At 51.2% G+C, this 19,013-nt stretch overlaps 1 protein-coding gene across 1 annotated transcript; it reads right to left on the bottom strand.

Annotated features, from left to right (window-relative positions):
* Positions 1-1,546: 1,546 nt before the first annotated feature.
* LOC131260635 (ubiquitin carboxyl-terminal hydrolase puf) lies at positions 1,547-18,279 on the bottom strand. Its single transcript, XM_058262406.1, has 17 exons — positions 17,768-18,279; positions 15,685-17,544; positions 15,507-15,564; positions 14,485-15,433; positions 10,213-14,415; positions 9,075-10,100; positions 7,191-8,872; positions 6,997-7,120; positions 6,727-6,914; positions 6,372-6,642; positions 5,431-6,288; positions 5,129-5,319; positions 4,038-5,055; positions 3,755-3,969; positions 3,572-3,695; positions 3,296-3,503; positions 1,547-3,220 (listed from the first exon to the last, which is right to left on the bottom strand). The coding sequence occupies exons 1-17, from the start codon at positions 17,808-17,810 to the stop codon at positions 1,965-1,967; spliced, it is 14,274 nt and encodes a 4,757-aa protein (XP_058118389.1). The 5' UTR covers positions 17,811-18,279; the 3' UTR covers positions 1,547-1,964.
* Positions 18,280-19,013: the final 734 nt, after the last annotated feature.

Below are 19,013 nucleotides of genomic sequence, written 5' to 3'. Positions count from 1 at the left end.
GAGAACTGTCAAAGCACGCTGAGCGAAAGAAACGTCAAAACAAAGCGCACACTTGGGTAATTTTCAAATCACCGAAAGGATTTTACGTTATTGAAAGGATACGAAAATTCAGCTGACTTCATATTCTGTAATAATATTTCCCAGACGTATTACGATACGTCCATCAACTTTTTCTTATTGCAATTTCCCTGTTAAGTAAAGTTGGTAAATAGGTTTCTTTCGGTCTTTATCTTTTCGGACAGAGCGCAAACATCGAACTCCATCGGTCATAACCATCGATTCACGATAATAAATGTTTTTTATAACTAAAAATAATAAGTTTCATACGAGTAATAAGGACCATACGGAAATTTTTAGACTAGCTAGTGTAATAATAAATATGATACCCCGCCTCTCTCTGTCTTATCATTCTCCGTCGACCGCAGATTCCCATTTTAAATCTTATTCAATTTCCTCCCATCCAGCACTGATACGTTATTGAATAAAGAGACGAAGAGAAGAAGTAATGATAGGGGGAAAAAAAAGAAAGAACGCATAGGCAAGGACGAAATGCAATGTTGGAAACTGACTTGCAACTTTCAACAATTGCATTCCGCGTCGCATGTTCGATAGAAAAGGTGGGCACCAGCGTTTTAAAACAACACTCCCGAATGAACTGGCTTCTGGTGGTTGCTTAATGAATGAAGGACGATATAACAGTAATAATAATATGTATGGTAAAAAAAATCGTTACATCAATGTATAATCACTGACCGCATGTAATGTGGAAAAAAAATGGAAATTTTTTTGTTTTGCTGATTTGTTTGATTTTTTGTTTGTTTTTTCAACCATTCATTCGCGCTTAGCATTAGATTATCTTTTCGTTTTCCATCAACCCTTTTTACTTTGGGAAACCCTTCCCAAATGCGGTGCTGCTACAATTCGTCATACATATCCTTGCGTCCGAAGAAATCAACACTCTCACTCTCTTTCGTCTGCTCTATTTCGAGGCCGCGCTAGATGCCCTGCGTTTTTTGTTTGTTCTTAGCCTAAATACGTTTTTTCCTGTTTTCTTCTGTTTTATCTGCGATGAGCTGTAATTTTTACTTTCACGCATCACCCGCCGTTCCACCTTTAAACACACCTATGTGCCTGTGGGTATGCTGCGCCCCTCCCCTACTAGGTGCACTGAATTTAAACATCACATTCTTAGGGGTGCCTCCTGTGGCATCGCATTACGTTGTTCAAGATCTCCCCCTTGCTTAGGGATGAACTGAACAATCAATAAAAAAAAATATACGTCATGAAACAATGTACCCAATAATAACGGTTTCTGTTGCTTACGATTGCTCCTTAAATTATCTTTTTCTTTTTTTACTTTCTCCGATCATGCCAACGTGATGCTTACGGTTACCGCGTTCAACTGCACAATAATGACCGTTATCGTAATAATAGTAATAAAATTAATAATAATGAAGGAGATACTCTCCCACAATCGACAACAAAGTGCGATACCGAGCGCGATGATAAAAATGAAATTGATAAAAAAGTAAAAAAAATTGAAGAATTTGGTGACGATTTTGCACGATTCTTCCCTGTGAATACTACACGGAATTCCGGATCGATAACCATCGCTCCGTACCCATATACCGGGTCTACCATAATCTGGGGATACATAAATATCCGTTCAAAAACCAACTGCACCGTAACACCAGCCCGAAATTCAACCAAATACGTGCGCATATTATTCGTCCGAAGCGTGCAAATCATCTCCATATTAAGTAGTATCCTTAAAACGACATTTTGTTATATTTAGATACAGTAAGTCGGTCCGGTTCACTCTTTCAAACCCACTCACTCACTCACTATTCCCTGGTGATCGTTTCACTCCCGGTTTGCTCAGCAATCGGTGGTAACCATGCATGGTTACTAAGAGCAACACAGCAATTCTCTCACATTGCAGTGAACAGTCATCGTACGCGCATTTACGTTTCCCCTTCGATTTTATTGCGCGCTGCCGGTTCGGAAGTTGGCCTTTCCTCTGCAACCGGTGGTTCACTACACTCGATGGCGGTTCCTTTGCCTGGTCCTTCGACCACGTTGTTGGTAGTAACTTTCGATGGTGGTGCCGGTGGTTCCGTCTCACCACCATCACCAAGCTTCTTCTTAATCTTGCTTGGGCTTGGACATTGCCTAGCGTCGGGCTCTAGGTGCTGTGGCATTTTTGGTCGAACGGTCGCGTCGGTTGCGTGTGTGCCGTCCGTCGTCGTTTGCTTACCTTCGACATTATCGTCGTCTATTCGTGGTGTGGTTGGATCCACCGCAGGAGCGGCCATGGACTTTGACTTGCTGCCCAAAGAATGCTCCTGCTCCTGCTTTGAACTAACGACTGATGGTTTGCTGTTGTCCTCCGACCGACGATCGCCACTCTTATCGCCACTGTCTTTTTTATCCTCCTCATCGTCGTCGTCGTCCAAGCACTCAAATATAAGCTCAATATGGCTCTCGATATCTTTCACCAGATTGCGCAGGTACTGTTCCTGCTGCTTCTGATGCTGTTGCTGATTCTGCGGCGGCTCACCGCTACCGCTGGCCGACGGTGCCATCGGACCTATGGTTTCTTCTCCTGCAGGAGACTCCTTGGAACTGCTACTGCTTCCACTTCCGCTGCAACTATTTGTTGACCCCGCGACGCCCTCGTTAGACACCGGATCTTGCTTTTTAAGCGACTCTTTTATCTCTTCCGACGACACTGGATTTGCCTTACTAACGTCGTCTCCATAACGGGAGTGTTTTTCTGCTCCCTCTTGAGACATAACCACCGTTGTAGAGGCTGCCACCGTACTAGTTGTCACTGCTGTCGACGACGTCATGGTCGTGCACGTCGTCGTTGTCTCGCAGGATATTGCAGCATCCCGACGAGTGGTAATAAGCGAAGCAGCAGTCGTCGCTGCGGTCCCGACAGTGGACGGAGGTTTCATCATTACGTCGGCGGTGGAACATGATCCGCCCGGTTGTGGTTTACTCTGTACGGTGATTTCTATCGACGGAAGCGTTTCTTTACCTCGGGAAGACTTTCCACCAGCGCCCGACGACACTGCGGTTCCTGCATTGTAAGCCGCCGCTGGAGCACCAACTTCAGTCGGCGTGCCACCCGATGACGAAGTCATTGGCGAGCGGACAACCGGATGTATCGTTATGTGTGGCACGGTCACTTTACGTTTTTTCGGTGGCGTTTCTTCTACAGAAATAAACAAAAGTAAAGAAAGTGTGTTATACGGGTTGAAAACTACTGCTTCCTTTCTTCCATTCCTACCGTCGCTGTAGATTTCATCCTTAAACTTCGTCAGCACGGCATGCAGCGAGTTTTGCAGGGCTCCCTTCACGCTCCTGGGGATTCCCGTGCGTTGCCCGATAATGCGGATCGCCTGCAGATCGCCGCAAATGTCCTCCAGGTTGCCCTTGTCCGGCAGCAGTTGACAGATGGACTCGAGCAGACGTGGTACAACCAGGCGAGATTTTATCTAAAAGTCACCAAAAATAAATAAATAATAACCGAACAATCGCTCCTTTATCATTTTGTTTTTACCACCTTTGGGTAGTAGATTTCGATAAAATTTGCTATGATTGGGTCGTTTAGCGATAGTCTTTCATCTCTCAGTATGTTGTCGATGTAATCGATGAGCAGGGGATTCTTAATCAGCATCTCCGAGTACCTGCAATGAGCACCGTGATTATGCATTGTTCGTTAACGGAGACTAGTTACTGCTCTTACCTATGCGTCGTCTTGTTGTTGTAGATGCCAACCCAAAACTTGGGGAAAATGTTAAAGTGTAACACAACCGCTTCAATGCCGGCCAGTAGCGACAAGTGGACCATCGGTTCGGTGAAATGATTCGCGGTTACCGCCACCCGGAACATGATGTCGAGAAACTCGTGGTACGGTCGATAGAATAGTTCCAGCGCCAGGTCAAAGTCCTTATCGAGACCCTAAATGGTAAGAGTTCAATTGGATGAGTAAAATTCTACTTCGAATCGCCACATCCCCTCTCGCTCACCTTCTCACAGATCTGAGACTGTGGAATGTTCATCTGAACCATCGGTCTCGGTGGGCGAGGTGTATTTTTCGAAACCGGTGGCCAGGCCGCCTTTACGCCGCGTCGAGGGAAGTAGGATCCTAACGGACCAATGGTGGCAGCCGTTGCAGCGTTAACGGCAGTCGCTGCCGCCGCCGCTGCTGCAGCTGCTGTCGTTGCTCCTGATGCCGATAGTGCCACGGAACCGCCGGTGCCGGTCGCTCCCATACTATTCGGCTGGTGGTGGGTTAGATGGTGCACGCTCGGTGCATGGCAGTTCGTTAGCAGCGGAACGAGCACGGTCGAGATGATGTCCGGGGTGGCACACTTGACCAACTCCTTGAGCACCTCCAGTGCCAGATTGCGCATCTCGGGCGGGTTGAACGTGTTCAACAGCGTGGCCAACCGACGTACGGCATCGGGCAGACCCTTCATCAGCGGTGGCGGAGGTCGTTTCTTCTGCTCGCGGCAACTAACACGCAGCGTGCTTATCAGCAAGATCACCTCCGTCAGCAGCTCCTGCAGGTCGCCGAACACATGGCAAGCGGTCGCCTCGTGGTACATCGAGTGAAGCGTGTGCAGTGCATCGAAGCAGAGCGTAATGCCACCGTTCAGCACCACAAACAGCCGATCGTCGTCGTTTTCGACCAGAATGCGCAGTGCAGCGATCAACGTACCCCAGGAAACGCGCGCATCCAACCCATTCAAGTAGGCGGTGAGGGTCGTGCGGCGGAAGATCGTTACGTCCCGCTGCTCGACCTCGTTCGCGTCCGGGTGTCGCTGGGCGAACAGTGTCATCAGGCGGAACAGTTCGTCTACGGCTAGAGGATACTGCGTCGGATGCGGCGTTATGTTCTTAAACGCCCACTGTAGGTTCTGGTGGGCCGCCAGCTGACGAGTCAGAAGACGACTCTGCTGACAGCACATTCGCAACAAGCCGTAGTACACCGGCAACATTGCGCGATTGTACGTCACTATTTCCGTGTCGTCATGATCGGCTCTGAAAGATGAACAAAAGTGCCCAAAAGAATAAAAAAAGAAATATAGAGTCTACGATAAAAAGGTATACTTACAGTATGTAATTAAACGCGATGTTACGCGTTATATCTGGACAGTTTGCCACGAGAATCGCATTTTCTGGACAATCTAAGGTGGCCTGATACCAGAATGCGAGCAATGCCTGCTTGTTGTGATGCGCCGGTACAGCCGGCTCTGATAGCCTCGGGTGAAACAGCTCCCATAACGACCGCAGATGTGGTCCAACCTGCAACAAGAGTGACCAAAACGAAATTACTAATCTCTCGAGAACGACCGGGAAGACATTTTCAAATCAGCATGACCTCAATAAATGAAGCGACGCAGGGAAATTTCTTACCATTAATTTCTCCGTCTTCGACACTAAACAGTATGTGAGCAGGTTAAAGTACGCCGTCAGCTTGGTTGTGCCGTGTACGTTGTACTCGGTATAGTTGCGTGCCGACCGCAACAGCAGCAGCAGCAGATTGAGGATGGTGTGCAAAATCAGCTGCGCTTCGCATGAGATTTCCCGATGCTGAAACACGTGCATCGACAGCTTGTGGTGCGACGTCGCTCGGTAGTTGTTGCGGAAGCTTTGCGAAGGCACTAGGGACACCAGCAGGTAGGCGGCAGCATTGCGCACCCGGGCGTTGGTATGTGCGAGCAGAAACGTTTCCACCCAGCTTTCGGCCGACTGCAGGATCCAGTTATGGGCGATCTTGTTGCGAGGCGCTTGCACCGCCAGCCAATCCAGGGCAGACTGGGGGCAGTACTCGGCCGCATCCCAAACGCGTTGTAGCACCAACTGTGAAAAGCACGGCAAACCGGACGGACCGCCGGAAGATTCGGTGAGCAGTGTGAGCAGCTTGAAGAACGGACCACACAGTTCCGTGTGCTTTGTGACGGCCGTGAACAGCATCGTGATGATCTGGCTGGCGAGCCGCTCATCACACCGGCACAGGGCGTGGATGAGATGACGCGTCTGGTGCGGGTTAATGTTGTCCTTGATCTGCTGGTACAGGAAGGGGAATCCCTTGCCGCCCGCGATTGCATTATAGTCGCGAGCGGAAAGATGCAGCCGGAGATCGGGCCCGCGCGAGCGTTCCACCAACGAAGCCACCAGGGCAATCATTTTGTCCAGCGATGCTGGTCGCGATTTATCCACCGTGAGCGTCTCATCCGATGAGTTTTCGTCATTATCTGAACTGGCATCAATCTGGGAAGATGGTAGAACATAATGGCAACGTTTTTCAAAGATTTTCTACACGGCTTTCGCTACCCTTAAAAACAAATACTCACACATTCCTGGCCCTTGTGCCCGAGATAGAAATCGGCCACGCTCCGGATGACGTTAATGCGTAGAAGGAACAGTGCTTCCTCTTCACCCATCCGCGAAAACTCGTACAACAGCCCGAAAAACTCTGACAAATGGCGCGAATGGGCCTTTGCTCCATGCTCCATTAGCATGATGAGAGACTTGATGAAGCGCGTCACGCACGACACATTTCCGATGATTTCATTCCCATCGACGTCCGTTTCCGCCTTCAGATAGAGAGCGCAGTGGCTTTGTCTAAAACCCAAACACAGGCGCAATAGAATTATTAGTGATTGTTGTTGACAACCGCAAAACCGAACGGTCCCCAGTAAACCTTACCTCAAGCGCTGTATCACGTGAATGACAAGCCGCTGGAACATTTGACGAACCATCTGGTTCGGGCATTGGATCAGCACCTGGACGGGCCACCACGGCTCGGCCGACATGTGACTAAGGAACCATTCGCAGGCTTCCTGGCTGGCGTTGAACTGTTTCGTTAGCAGCTCCACCCAGAGCACCATCGTGGGCTGGAAGCGAATCGTCGAAAACGGAGTTGTTCAAAGCAGTGTTACTAAAGTAGTGAGAGACACGGTAATAAGATAAACTTACCTTTTCTTTCGCGTGAATAAATGTTTCAATAAAGAAAGACACGGATAATTGGGCTGCGATACACGTAATGTCCGGTAGCGCCAGTAGGCTTTGCGGTATATGACCACAGATCTGCCACATAAAGCTAGTAGGAAATGGAAAGAAAAACGGTTAATATACTGCTTTATATATTCAGGTTTCTTCAACACACTTACTTGAAATAGGTATGTTCAAAAATGTTGCGATCTTGCAGAAAATGTCTATTGTCCTGCCATATCCACTCCTCCAGCTCCTTTGACAGGGGCCGAAGTCGGAGCCGTTTGTTCGATGTGCTGATCCGGTTCACCATCACTAGCCCGCTACCTCCGGTAACCGAGGTGGCACCGCTTGAGCCTGAGCTCGAACAACCGGGCGAAGAGGAGGACGATGATTGCAGCACAACGTGGGGTGAGTTGTGCAACGACGGTCCCGGAACTCCGGTCGCTTGTCCGACGACGGCTGCCATAGGGAGGCCGATGTTTCCTCCTACGGTTGCCGTCAATGCGGACAGCGACGATATCGACGAGTACGATGATGGGGACGGTTCTGACGAGACCACACCGTGCAACATGGCGGCGGCGGCACTGACTCCTGTGCCGACGGGCGATACCGAGGATGAGGCCGTCGGCTGGAAACCGAGTACCCCAGTGGAGCCACCGAGCGGTACCAGGCAGGATGTCGAGGACGTTGAAGTGGTGGATGTCGTTGCAGTTCCCACCTTGGGTACCATGATCGGATGCATGTGAGCGGCGTTGGCGACTATCGACGTTTTTCCTATAGCCGCCGAGGCTGCTGCTGCCGACGAAGGAATGACGGACGTCACTCCGGTCGACGTAGCCGATGCTGTTGATGTCGTAGAGGCCGACGGCGACAGTGACACCGCAGTACTCGACGAAGAGGCTATCGTTGACGTCGTCGGACTAACAGCTCGCGTCGGTCCCCCCTGGCTCTGTGATGATGAAGCCGATGGCGACGGTGGTGGTGGTAGTGGCAATGAAGGTTGTGGTGTTGGCCTAGCGATACCTTCTTTCTTAATATCTATATCACATTTACTTAGATGATTACTTTGTTTAGCTACTTCACTAGGTAGTTGTTGGATGAATTGTTCAGTCTCTTGATCACGTTCATTATTTGCTTTCTTCAGCTTCATCTCATTTGACTCCGTCGTCGCTGCAGCAGCTGGCATCACTTCATGTGCCAACTTCAACGCTTTCGTTACCTCACCCAGATCCCCATCTTGCCCCGAATTCGTTGCTGGTGATAAAGACGAAGAAGTAGAAGCAGTACTCTGCACCGACGGTACGGATGAAGATGCATTGCTATCTGACTTTGTCGCAGTGGTGCTAGCAGGCGGGGTTTGAGCAGCGTTGTGGGTTGGCCCTCCCGAAGACGAGACCGACGCCGGCAATTTTGTTGATGTGATTTTATCTGAATCCGACTTTATGGCAGCACCACGTGCTGCGCCTTCAGAGCGAACAGAGCCCGATGGTTCAGTGGACACGGATTCACACTTCTTCGAAGTCACTTTCTTCGAAGTAGAGGAAGATGTTCCGGGTAGTGGCACACCGGTTCTGACCGGTACTGTGTTGCCAAATAGCAACGGTGAGCTCGATCGCTTTGGTTCGGCCGGAAAGTTACCAGAGGCATAACAGTTACTACCGGTGCTGCTATTCCGGTTCGCCGCGGTTCCTATCTGTTGTCTGTCAGTCGAGGTGGAAGCCATCTGTTGATCGACCTGATCGCGCTGCACGTTCTTTCCCTTGTTGGAGCGCCATTCGTAGAAGAGCATGTAAGCGGAGTTGGTTTTTTCGAAACTGAAATCCAAATACTTTTCCGTCACTGAGTCGTATGTTTTACTCTGAAAGTAGAATGCATTTAAAACAAGGAATATACATTAAAGTACATAAAATACAATACACTACAAAAGGAAGTAAATTTGTTATATAACCACAATTGAATTGATTAAAACGTTCACAATTGATGTCATGGAACTCTAATTAACCACATGAAATAGGTCTTGAAACCATGGAATATTGGTTACGTCAGAACTTGTAGCTTACCGTCATTTCTCCACCGAAACATTCGGCAGCAATTTGTGACGGGTCGAACAGTTTCACTTCGGCGTCGTTAAACAGAAACCATCTCTCTTGGTGGTTCGGATCGCCGTCTTCGTTGCGCTCCTTGATGAAACTGTAGTAGTGCCCACCGTCGGCGTTGCCTGTATGTACCGTCACGCCAACTAGATCGTACTCGTAGTTCTCGTTGAAATCCTCCGACTCTTCTTCGTCCATCGTTTGCTGCTGTTTTTGCAGATCACCGCTGCTGCTGTCGCTCGTGTTGCCATTGGTAACGGCTGTTTCGTTTGTTTTGCTGCTGCTAGGGTTGATGTTTTTGTCATCGTCCACTACCTTCGTTGTAACATCAGCCGACTTCATTTCGACATCTTCACCATCGGTAGCCTTCACATTCCCTGCCGGCGTAGAACCTTTGTTGCGGTCCTTTCCATTTGCGTCACTGCTTGTGCTGACGGTGCCAGTACTTGTACTGCCGTTGCTACAATTGCTAGTGCTGCTGCTGCTGCTACTGCTGCTACTACTGTCATCGTTCCCCCCTCCACCGGACATCGCCGATGGCCCGGGCAGAGTAGTGCTTCCAATTCCTGCTCCTCCACCACCAATCTCCGATGTTGACGATTCGCTGACGTTGCGTGAGTGCGACCGTCGCATCTGCGATTTGCGCTTTTCCTCCTGATAGTGGTGGGGCATCAGCGTTTTCTCCACGTAGCCGGACATATCGAGGCGCATCGGGAAGGAAAAATGGGTGTTCACCTTTTCCTTCAGCATCGTGACCATGTTGAACGTGTAGCGCATCGTGTTGAAGCACAGGATCTGGGGCAGCTTCTTGAAGCAGGCGCGCTTCTCCGCCCGCACCTTCTTGCCGCACTGCGAGCACGTGTACATATTGTCACCCTCGAGCGTATCCTTGACCGTGACCTCGTCGAGCGATTCGTGCAGGTTACGCATATCCGCCACCTGACACCGTACGGTGTAAAACTCCTCCAACGTTCTGCTCACGTGTCCGCAATCCTACAAGAAACATATAAAATGGTTAAATTAGAAACGTCCACGCTTGGGCAAGGGAAGCAAACGGAGACGGAAAATTGGAGACGTGTTTTTCGTATGCTCGAAAAAAACTCACTAAGGACACAACATTATTGCTGATGACACCGCAGAAGATTCGTTTCACTAGGGCCTTCAGATCGGGCGTCATCTCCTCCAACTTCGACACCAGGTCGATGAAGAACTCGGCCATATCCTTCTGCTCGCCCGTGTTCAGCGGCTGGTGGTCCATCTGATACACTCGACAAAACGATCGCGGGCAGTACGCCTTCCGCTCCGACTCCATTAGGTAGGCGAACATGCGCTGCAGTTCGCATAGGGTGGCCTTGTGCTTCTGAGGCGCATCGGTCGAGATGGACAGGATGGCATCGCGCGTCTGGGGCGTCATGAACAGATGCTGTATGCAGGACGCCATATAGCAGGTCGCGCCGAGGTTGGTCAACCCGACGTACCCACACTCGGAGCGGCCCTCATCCTGCGGCCAGTAGTCCCACGGGTAGGGCGAATGCGGCCCGGCACGATGCTGCTGCATCAACTTGCCATGCAGCAGAAGATAGTTTTCCGGTGCATTACGGCACATCTCCACCAGAAGATCGTACGCGGCCGCCCGGGCACCGTGGCTCTTGCACTTTGGCTTCTCGCGATCCTCCGGCGACGGGAGCTCGAACAGGCAGCAGAACACACTGACCATAAAATCCTGACCGGGCGTGCTGTACTTGAACGGTGGGTCGAACTTCAGCAAGTTTGCCATCAGATTCAGCAACCCGAACAGCCCATCGTCCGGACTGCCGTGGCGACTCTCAAGATAGTCACGCTCTAGAATGCTTCTAGCCACCTGCTGACACATCGCATCCAAGCCAATGGTATCTCTCGGCTGTGTCGCTAGGTCCGAATCGACCGAACCATTACCACCACCACCACTACCACCTCGTAACAGTTCTGGCGAGAGTGCATCCACCAGGCGGCACAGGAGCCAGAAGTAATCCCTACAAGCTGGACCGTACGGTTCCTTTCCTTCATCGCCGGCGGCAAGCAGCGCACCGTAAATACCACCAGCTACACCGATACCACCAACGGCTCCACCAGCTCCTCCACCCAAGGCCTGCGGTTTCATGTTCTCCGCCAATGGCAATAGGGCTACCAACTTCGACAGCAACGGTGCCATCAGCTCGTAGTATGTCTGAGCGTTACCTAAACACAGCCGATAAAGCGCGGCACACGCTTCCCTCCGCACGGCCGGTTCCGGATCGTCCAGAATCAACCGCTGCAGCCAGTGCCCGTTAGCCTCGATGGTCCACAGCATTCGACGTACCTCGCGGCACGAGTGGGCATAGCAGACGAGTAGATTCATCGCGTAATGGATGACCTGCGGGCGGCCGAACAGACCCGTTTTGAACAGGTTCGGATTGAGCGGCAGCGATTCCTCGTTCAGAATCGATGCCAGGCGCTCGAGCGTAGGCCGTGGTTCCAACAGTGCAAGCGTTTCACGGTTCAAGGGTGGAATCATTATAGCAGTTCCTTCCGCCTCAGCCTTCAGCTCGTCCATTCCCAGCAGGCAGAATATGCGCAGCATCGAAGCAAGACAATCGTGACGCCACTCGTTGAGCACGTGCTTGTCCGACCCGTCGGCAGACTTTTGCAGCACCCCCGAGAGGAAGATCCGATAGAGGTGTGCCAGACCTCCGCAGCGGATAAATTCATCACTCCATTCGACCATCTTCGGTGCGGTGTCGTTGGGCTGAGGAAGATCACTACTAGCAATGGCCAACAGGTCTCGATTTAGGTCGGGCTTCTTGCCACCGTCTTCGCTAACTGCCTGTGTTTCTTGTTGCTTAAGGGATGTAGTTTCCATCGAACCAATATTTGCTGCAGTTGAAGACTCATTAGTCGCTTCGGTGGCTCGCTCATTCTCGCCCTTCGTCGTACCCTCTTCTGTGGTGGTGGTGGGTTTGTTCTCCTTGTTTGCCGTTCCACCTTTTCCCGATTCAACAACACGATCGTCGTCGAGAAGGAGTGGGGTCGGTTTCAATACTCCCGGTCCACACGGCGCAGTAAATTCGATTCGTTTGCCCTTCGGTGAAGACCCGCTGCTAGCACCGGTGCCCCCTCCTGGTGACACTTCTTGTAATATCGCAGAAGTAGAGCCTACCTGCCTGCTAGCGGCGGAGATGTGGCTTTGATTTTGCATCTTCAACGATTTGGAGCTGGAAATTTTCAGCTTCAATTGATTCTTTACCGAAAGAATCTTCGAGCTAGTACTTGGGCCTGCCATGCTGATACGCCCATGGCCACCACCATCGCTAACGAACCCTCCTGCACCGGGCGGTTTCACACCTGCAACACCTCCCGGTGCACCACCACCGCCGGTGGTGCCACAGCAGTTTCCGACAAACTTTGATTTGCAAAGACTCTCCACAATGTGAAGGGCGTACATGAACTTTTGGAGATTACGTGGATCAAGAATTTCCTCGAGCGTGTAGCATCCACCAAGCGGCGAAGAAGAGTCGGCCGTCGTGGACGATGTTTCATCCATCGGCTCCACCATTGGCGATGGTTCACCTTCTTGGATAGCTTTTTTGGCCGCACTTTCATCTTGTTGCTTTGAAGCCTTTTCAGGCTCTTTGAAAGTGAGATTTTTCAGCGTGTTCAGAAATGAAGGACACGTCGGCAGCATTGCCAGTATGTCCCAGACGCGCCGGGACAGCAGCTGGGCCTTCGTGTTCGGCTGGCAGCGCTCTCCGATGGTGCTAATCTTCATATCGCCCAGCGTTTGCATCAGTCGGAACAGCTGCTCGAAGTACGGTGGCTTCAGAAGCAGCAACGTCGGAAGCCAATCTTTCGGTGGTGGTGGTTGCATCGATGGATTCTCCGCCTGCTCACGACGTCGCATGCTGCGACCGCCGAGTGACACGTACACCATTTGGTTGTCCTTAAAACCCACATCCGCCAGGCTTCGCTCATCGTAATCGGACGTTATTTCCTGACCCTGGGTGATGATACGCAGTGGACCATCGTTGAGCAGCAGTCCTAGTACGGGTGCAGGGCTTTCGCCGGCCGTTGCCGAGGGGTTCGTCGTTTCGCCATTGTTGGCCGCCACATTCATTTCCTTCCCCGTTTGTTGCTGCGTTGCTCCACCTTGGTACGTTTCCCACCACTTGGCTATTTCGGCTTTCAGATCGGCCACGAGATCGCTGGCGTGCATGCTTAGGAACGATTTGTCCGGTACACCGGCCGGTTGCAGTACGATCCTTATTGGCGGACCCGGACCTTCCGTGCGCAGTGCACTGTGGGCACCGATATCCGTCCCTTCCAGTGCCCACCGGCGCAGGTGATACGCGTACCGACGTCGGAACGTATCGAGATGTGTATTGAGCAGCATTAGTGCACGCTGGACACACATCAGCGCGTACTCGGTGGCCGGCCCGTCGGCATGTGGTTGATTCAACTCCTCCACCGCCTGCGACAGGTGGTTCATGCACTGCGCCACAAACTGATGCTCGTAGCGTAGCTGCTGCTCCATGTAGTACGTGTTGATGTACTGAATTGCGGACAGCGACACGTCCGTGTTCGTTGCCCGAAGTGCAATCTTCCACAGCTGCTCGATCGCGACCGTATCCATCTGGTGGTTTACACCTTCCACCGGATGGTAGAACATCTCGCCACGGCCGAGGGTGAACAGTTGCTGGAACAGTCCGAGAGCAACGGTCGAGATTCCTTCCGGTTTGAGCTCTGGCAGCCGTTTGAGGTACAGATGCTGGATGGCGTTCACGCCGAGAGCATGCGTATCGCCTCCCTTCACCTGCGCCTGCAGCCACGAGAACAGGCAATCGCTACACTCCGGATCGTTGGCAAGACAATCCCAGAGGGCGCCCACCTGGTTCAGCGTCAAACGGAAGCTGCGCGGCGATCCGACGTCACTGAACACCGACGTTAGAAACTGTAGCCGCACTTGGATCTGTGTCACGTGCGAATACAGCGGTGGAGCGTTTCCGCTACGCACCCGGGATGAGTAGTGCTTGAGATTGTTGAAGAAATGGAACATCATCTCGTGCTGTCGCTCGGACCACAGGACCACCTGATGGGTGGTAACGTCGCGAAATTGCTGGAACGAGGCAAACAGCTTGGGCAGCAGTTTCAGGCTCGTAACAATGCTTCGGTTTTCGGCAAGGTTCTGCAGGCAGCCTTCGATGAACCGCGTGCGTATGTTTTTGTCCGTGTGGTAGCACAGCAATGTACCGAGCACCTTTTCTGCCTCGAGCGCTATCGTTTCACCCAGTTGTCCCTGAGAATTGAAAATAAATGAATAAAAACGTTACATAGAATGATTCAAGACAACTACAACGTCACTTACAATTTTATCATCCTGCAGCAGATCCCACAGCAACGTATTTCCCGGTTGACACACGTCGGAAAAACGATAAGCTGCTCCGACCAGTGACGATCCCACTGGCCCAGCGGAGGCGGCGACAGCGGCCGTGGCCTGTAGGATATCTTTCGTTTTCGTCGAAGGACCCTTACTCATTTTGCCCCCGCCACCGCCATTGTTTGGCCCAGCACCGATCCTATGCAACCCGCCCGAATGATGGTGATGATGATGATGCTGATGCGGGGAATGCTTCATCATGCCCATCCCAGGAGCAGCTCCCGCCCGCATCGATGACGGTCCCGGGACGGTCCCTATCGACCGAGGCCGAGGGATCGGAAACGATTGATGCAACGAAACGCCCCTGGCCGCCAGCTCCGCCAACTCTTCCTCACACGGCGACGGTTCATCGTCGAAATCGGCCAAATTCTTCTCCGACTTGTTGCTCAGCGGTGACGAGCAGCTGTTTTCGTTGTCGGCCGCCGCGGCCGCGTTAAGGAAGTTGATCAAATGACCCTCGCCCATCGCACCCATGAAGCTGGACATATCGTCGTTCATTGGCCCACTAGGAACTCCCCCGAGACTGTTTGGACCCCGCACTCCTGCTAGGGGGTCCGCACCGAGCACCCCCGGGCCGAGCGAACCCGACACAACACCGGCATGCTGCTGCTGAAGATGGCGCAATACGGACGTCTGCAGGTTGTTATCGCTGCAATCGCTATCCGGCATCATGGCGGCCAGCAAATCGCTGTCCTCGACATCGGACACGCTTTCCTGCAGCTCCTGCAGTTCCTTACGCGTCAGGCCACTGATCTTACGCCGCTTTTTACGCAACTTCTTGCGCATCATGAACGATTCGTCCACGTCGATGCAATCGTCGCTGCTGGTGCCATCTTCGTTAAAGGCCGCCATGGAATGCGTGATCAACGGGATCCTTCTGCGCATGGAACATGGAAAGGGAATTTACCATTAAGTGTTTAAAATCATTCACAGATAAAAGTTTCACTTACATTTTATCTTTCATTCGCTGATGCACATTGAAGATATCCGGCTCTACTTTGATACTGTCTGTAATGATAATTTTGAAAAGTCGCTATTTTAGTTACAAAGTCGACTTATTAACAGCGAAACCACTTAGTTTTCGTTTGAAAAATTATATTGACGAATAATTATTATTTTCTCACTTACCATCGGTAGTTTCATCACAACAATTTTTATGCCGCGCCTGCTTACATGGCGGTGCCCCAGTGTCGGATTCTCCTCCACCACGACGTTCCGGACCCATCTGACCCAGCGCTCCACCGGCAGACGGCGGCTTACGGCAGCCCGCCACACCCGATGCCATTGCCGACGGTCCTTCACCGTCCGAGCTGTCATCCTCCGGGTGCTCGTCCTCACTGTTACTCCCATCGACACTGACGCTGTTCTCCGAGCTGGATGGTAGCTCGTTGTAGTCGTTCCCGCGACCGGTTGCAATTTCGTTGATGGTGGCTCCGGCCGCTTTGCTCATATCGAACAGCGTCTGTCGCGAGCAGTCCCGCATCCATATTAACTTCGTTAGGGCCGACGCGATGTAGATGCTCTGTTCGGTGTGCTCCCGCGGGTCGAGCCGGCAAAGCAGCGAGTACAGGTGTGTGGCCGGCTTGGGTGCAAGGTTTTTCACCAACGAGGGCAGAATATCGTAGATCGTCTTCGAGCAGTGCTTCAGCTGAGCTGCCTGCCACATGAGCGTGATGTGTTCTTCCGTGATCTGGTTCTCGACGGCCAGGAAGTTGAGCACGATGTGCGATTGCTTGATCACCTCCACGTGCAGGTTCGGTCCGAACAGGTGCGAAATGATCTGATTTTCCGACAGCCAGCTGGCCAGCTTCAGTCCGACCGCCTCCACTTCGGACATTGTCTCCGACGTGCAGATGTCGTTGAACATATTGATGTGTGCGTTGATCTGCGCCATCCCGGCCAGTCGCATCGTGAGCGTGGACGAAGTGAAGTACTTGAAGGCCAGCGCAAGCCCCTCCGTGTCGAAGGTGATTTGCGAGTCCAGCGGGTCTTTGATGGCGGTCCACATGAAGTCGGCCATCGACTTGGTTGCCGGCGAACGCAGATCTTGATCGGACAGTCGGCACATGTACTGCAGCACTTTTACTCGCAGCGGAATAAATAGCTGCACAATCGAGCGATAATTTATCCACAGCTTTATATTCGAGCTGGTGGCCGTGATGGCGTGCGCTGTCGACACGGGCAATCCGGGCTGATCGAAGCACTGCATCATCGCCTCGAACCCGGCGTAGTTGCAGAACAACGACACGTTGCGCAGCAGGAAGGCCGGAATTTCACTGTCGTGCAGATCGCAGAACAGACTCAACGATTGTACCTCTTGTGGAGACACCTCATCCATGCGCGCGTGTACCCCATGCTTGTACGCTACGTACAGTGGAAAGTTCAGCAGGAACACCTTCGATACTAGTATCAGCAACTTTTCAACATCGAGCAGCGTCCAAACGTCTCCATCGAAAGACGGTTGATTGCCGCTGACAGTAGCTGGTTGCTTGTCACCCTCCGGACCCTCTTTGCCCTTCTTCGACGTCGGCCGGCTCGCGGAGCCATCATTCTTCTCCTCCCGGCTACTCTCTGCGTCCTTCGGATGGTCGTCTCTCACTTCTGACGGGTTTTTGTCACTACGAATCTCTTTACTTTCCGTTGACTTCACAGCAGATCCCTCCTCATGCCCTTTAGTATTGCCAGGCGTAGACACCGGGGTCGGTGTCTCGTGGGAGGCTGTGCCCTGTCCAGCCCCTCCCGAACCTGGTGAGGCCTGCAGTAGATTCTGTGCCAATAATTTGCGAATGTTCTTCAACTGGTAAACGGTAAAATAAACGATGCCTTGAACGACCAAGTTGAAGCGGTCGAAATTCTTTACATCTCGATAGCAGCACATGCACTGCCTATTGGGCCAAGTCTGGATGTAGTTCAGCACAATTTCAATCTCCCGCTTCTGCAAGAACACCGGCTGGTCGGCGTCATTGCCACCGTTGAATCGCGACTCATCTGCAAATGGGGAGAACATAAAGAAAAACATATGCAAAAAAACATGGAGAAACATGCTCAATACTGCCGCGGAAAATCGTGCAGTAAGACATTCGGAACATCATCACCAACACCACCGACAAATTGCGATCCATCGGGGGGGAGAACGGGGGGGCAAAATCGCATGATGCACCCAGCAGCCAAGCTGTCAAGACTGTGTGGCCACAGCGTGTGTGATACTTACACGAAACGAGAAGATTCAGAAAACCGGAGCAAACATCGCACATTTTTCCTTCCACTTCTGTTCTCCGAATGGAGGCGTGTTTCTAGTGTTTCCCGAGCTCTCGTCCGCCGCCACCATTCGAGCGAACTTATTGTTTTAGCGCTTGCCTTCTACCACGATTGCTCGCAAATTTGCAATGAAATATGAAATGTTTTCTTCACCAACTACACACTAGAAGTAAATCTTTCACCACTTTCTTTCTTCCCTATTTGCTGTCATTTGCTGTCAAACTCTTGCAATCGTCGTCGTCGTCGTTGCCTTCTTCGTTGCTCCTGCCTGCCGTCGCCTTCGTCGTTGTTGCCGTTCACCAACGTCGGCCGTTTTTGTGCAGCAGATTTTGCACGGCGACAGTTGGTGTTTTTCGCAAGCTTCACAAGCCAGGTTCCAACAATCACGAACACCTCGACCGTACCAAAGCGAGGCGAAACCGATGTTTCATTCACAAATGCACCGGAAAAAACATCACCCACTCTACCGACACATTCTTCGGTCCTTCGATTCGCAACGACAGTAGCTGTCGTTTTATGGCATAGCCCAAGGTGCCTCCTAAGAGAGGTGAGCTCATAGCCTCGATGTGGCAGCCATATTGAAAAGGATTTTTGATAATCGGAATAATAATCATTCGATCGTTTATAAACAAAAGAAAAAATTGGCAAGTTGCCGGTACTATAGTTTAAATGATTATCCGAAGAACTTGGCCACAATTTTACTGAGGCCTCGGTGCCACCTACAATAATTTGATTGCTATCGCGAAGTCATCTGGTGCTAGTGCAAGTTTGCTCCCATCGAAACTTCCCGGAATGATATGGTAGAGCGTAATGGATAAGACGTGTTAGTTATGCTAATAGCCTAAAATAGAAACATTTCTGATTGAAAAAAGTAGCAGCGGTTGTCAAAGAATTTCTTTATTTCTGTAATGAATTTGTTAAAATGTGAAACGATTAGATTCGGATTAGCAGAGCAATCACGTTACACGTCCTGTTCGTTTGAGGGTTGAAGCAAAAGAGAAAGACTTTTATTCTCAGGTTGATGTCCCTGCTGACATTTGCTGTTCGTTCGTTTACATTTTCGGTTTGACTTCTAACGCGTTGCCTAATATTCAACACTCCTCCTCAACGCGTAGTTATTACTCAATTAGCTCCTCCTAAATCTATACAGCCAAACCTATCATTTCTACGAGTTTCTGCATTTTCAATCTCGCCAAAGG

The sequence above is a fragment of the Anopheles coustani genome, chromosome 3, assembly GCF_943734705.1.
Source record: "Anopheles coustani chromosome 3, idAnoCousDA_361_x.2, whole genome shotgun sequence".
Lineage (NCBI taxonomy): Eukaryota > Metazoa > Arthropoda > Insecta > Diptera > Culicidae > Anopheles > Anopheles coustani.
This window is presented reverse-complemented; position numbering and strand designations above follow the sequence as displayed.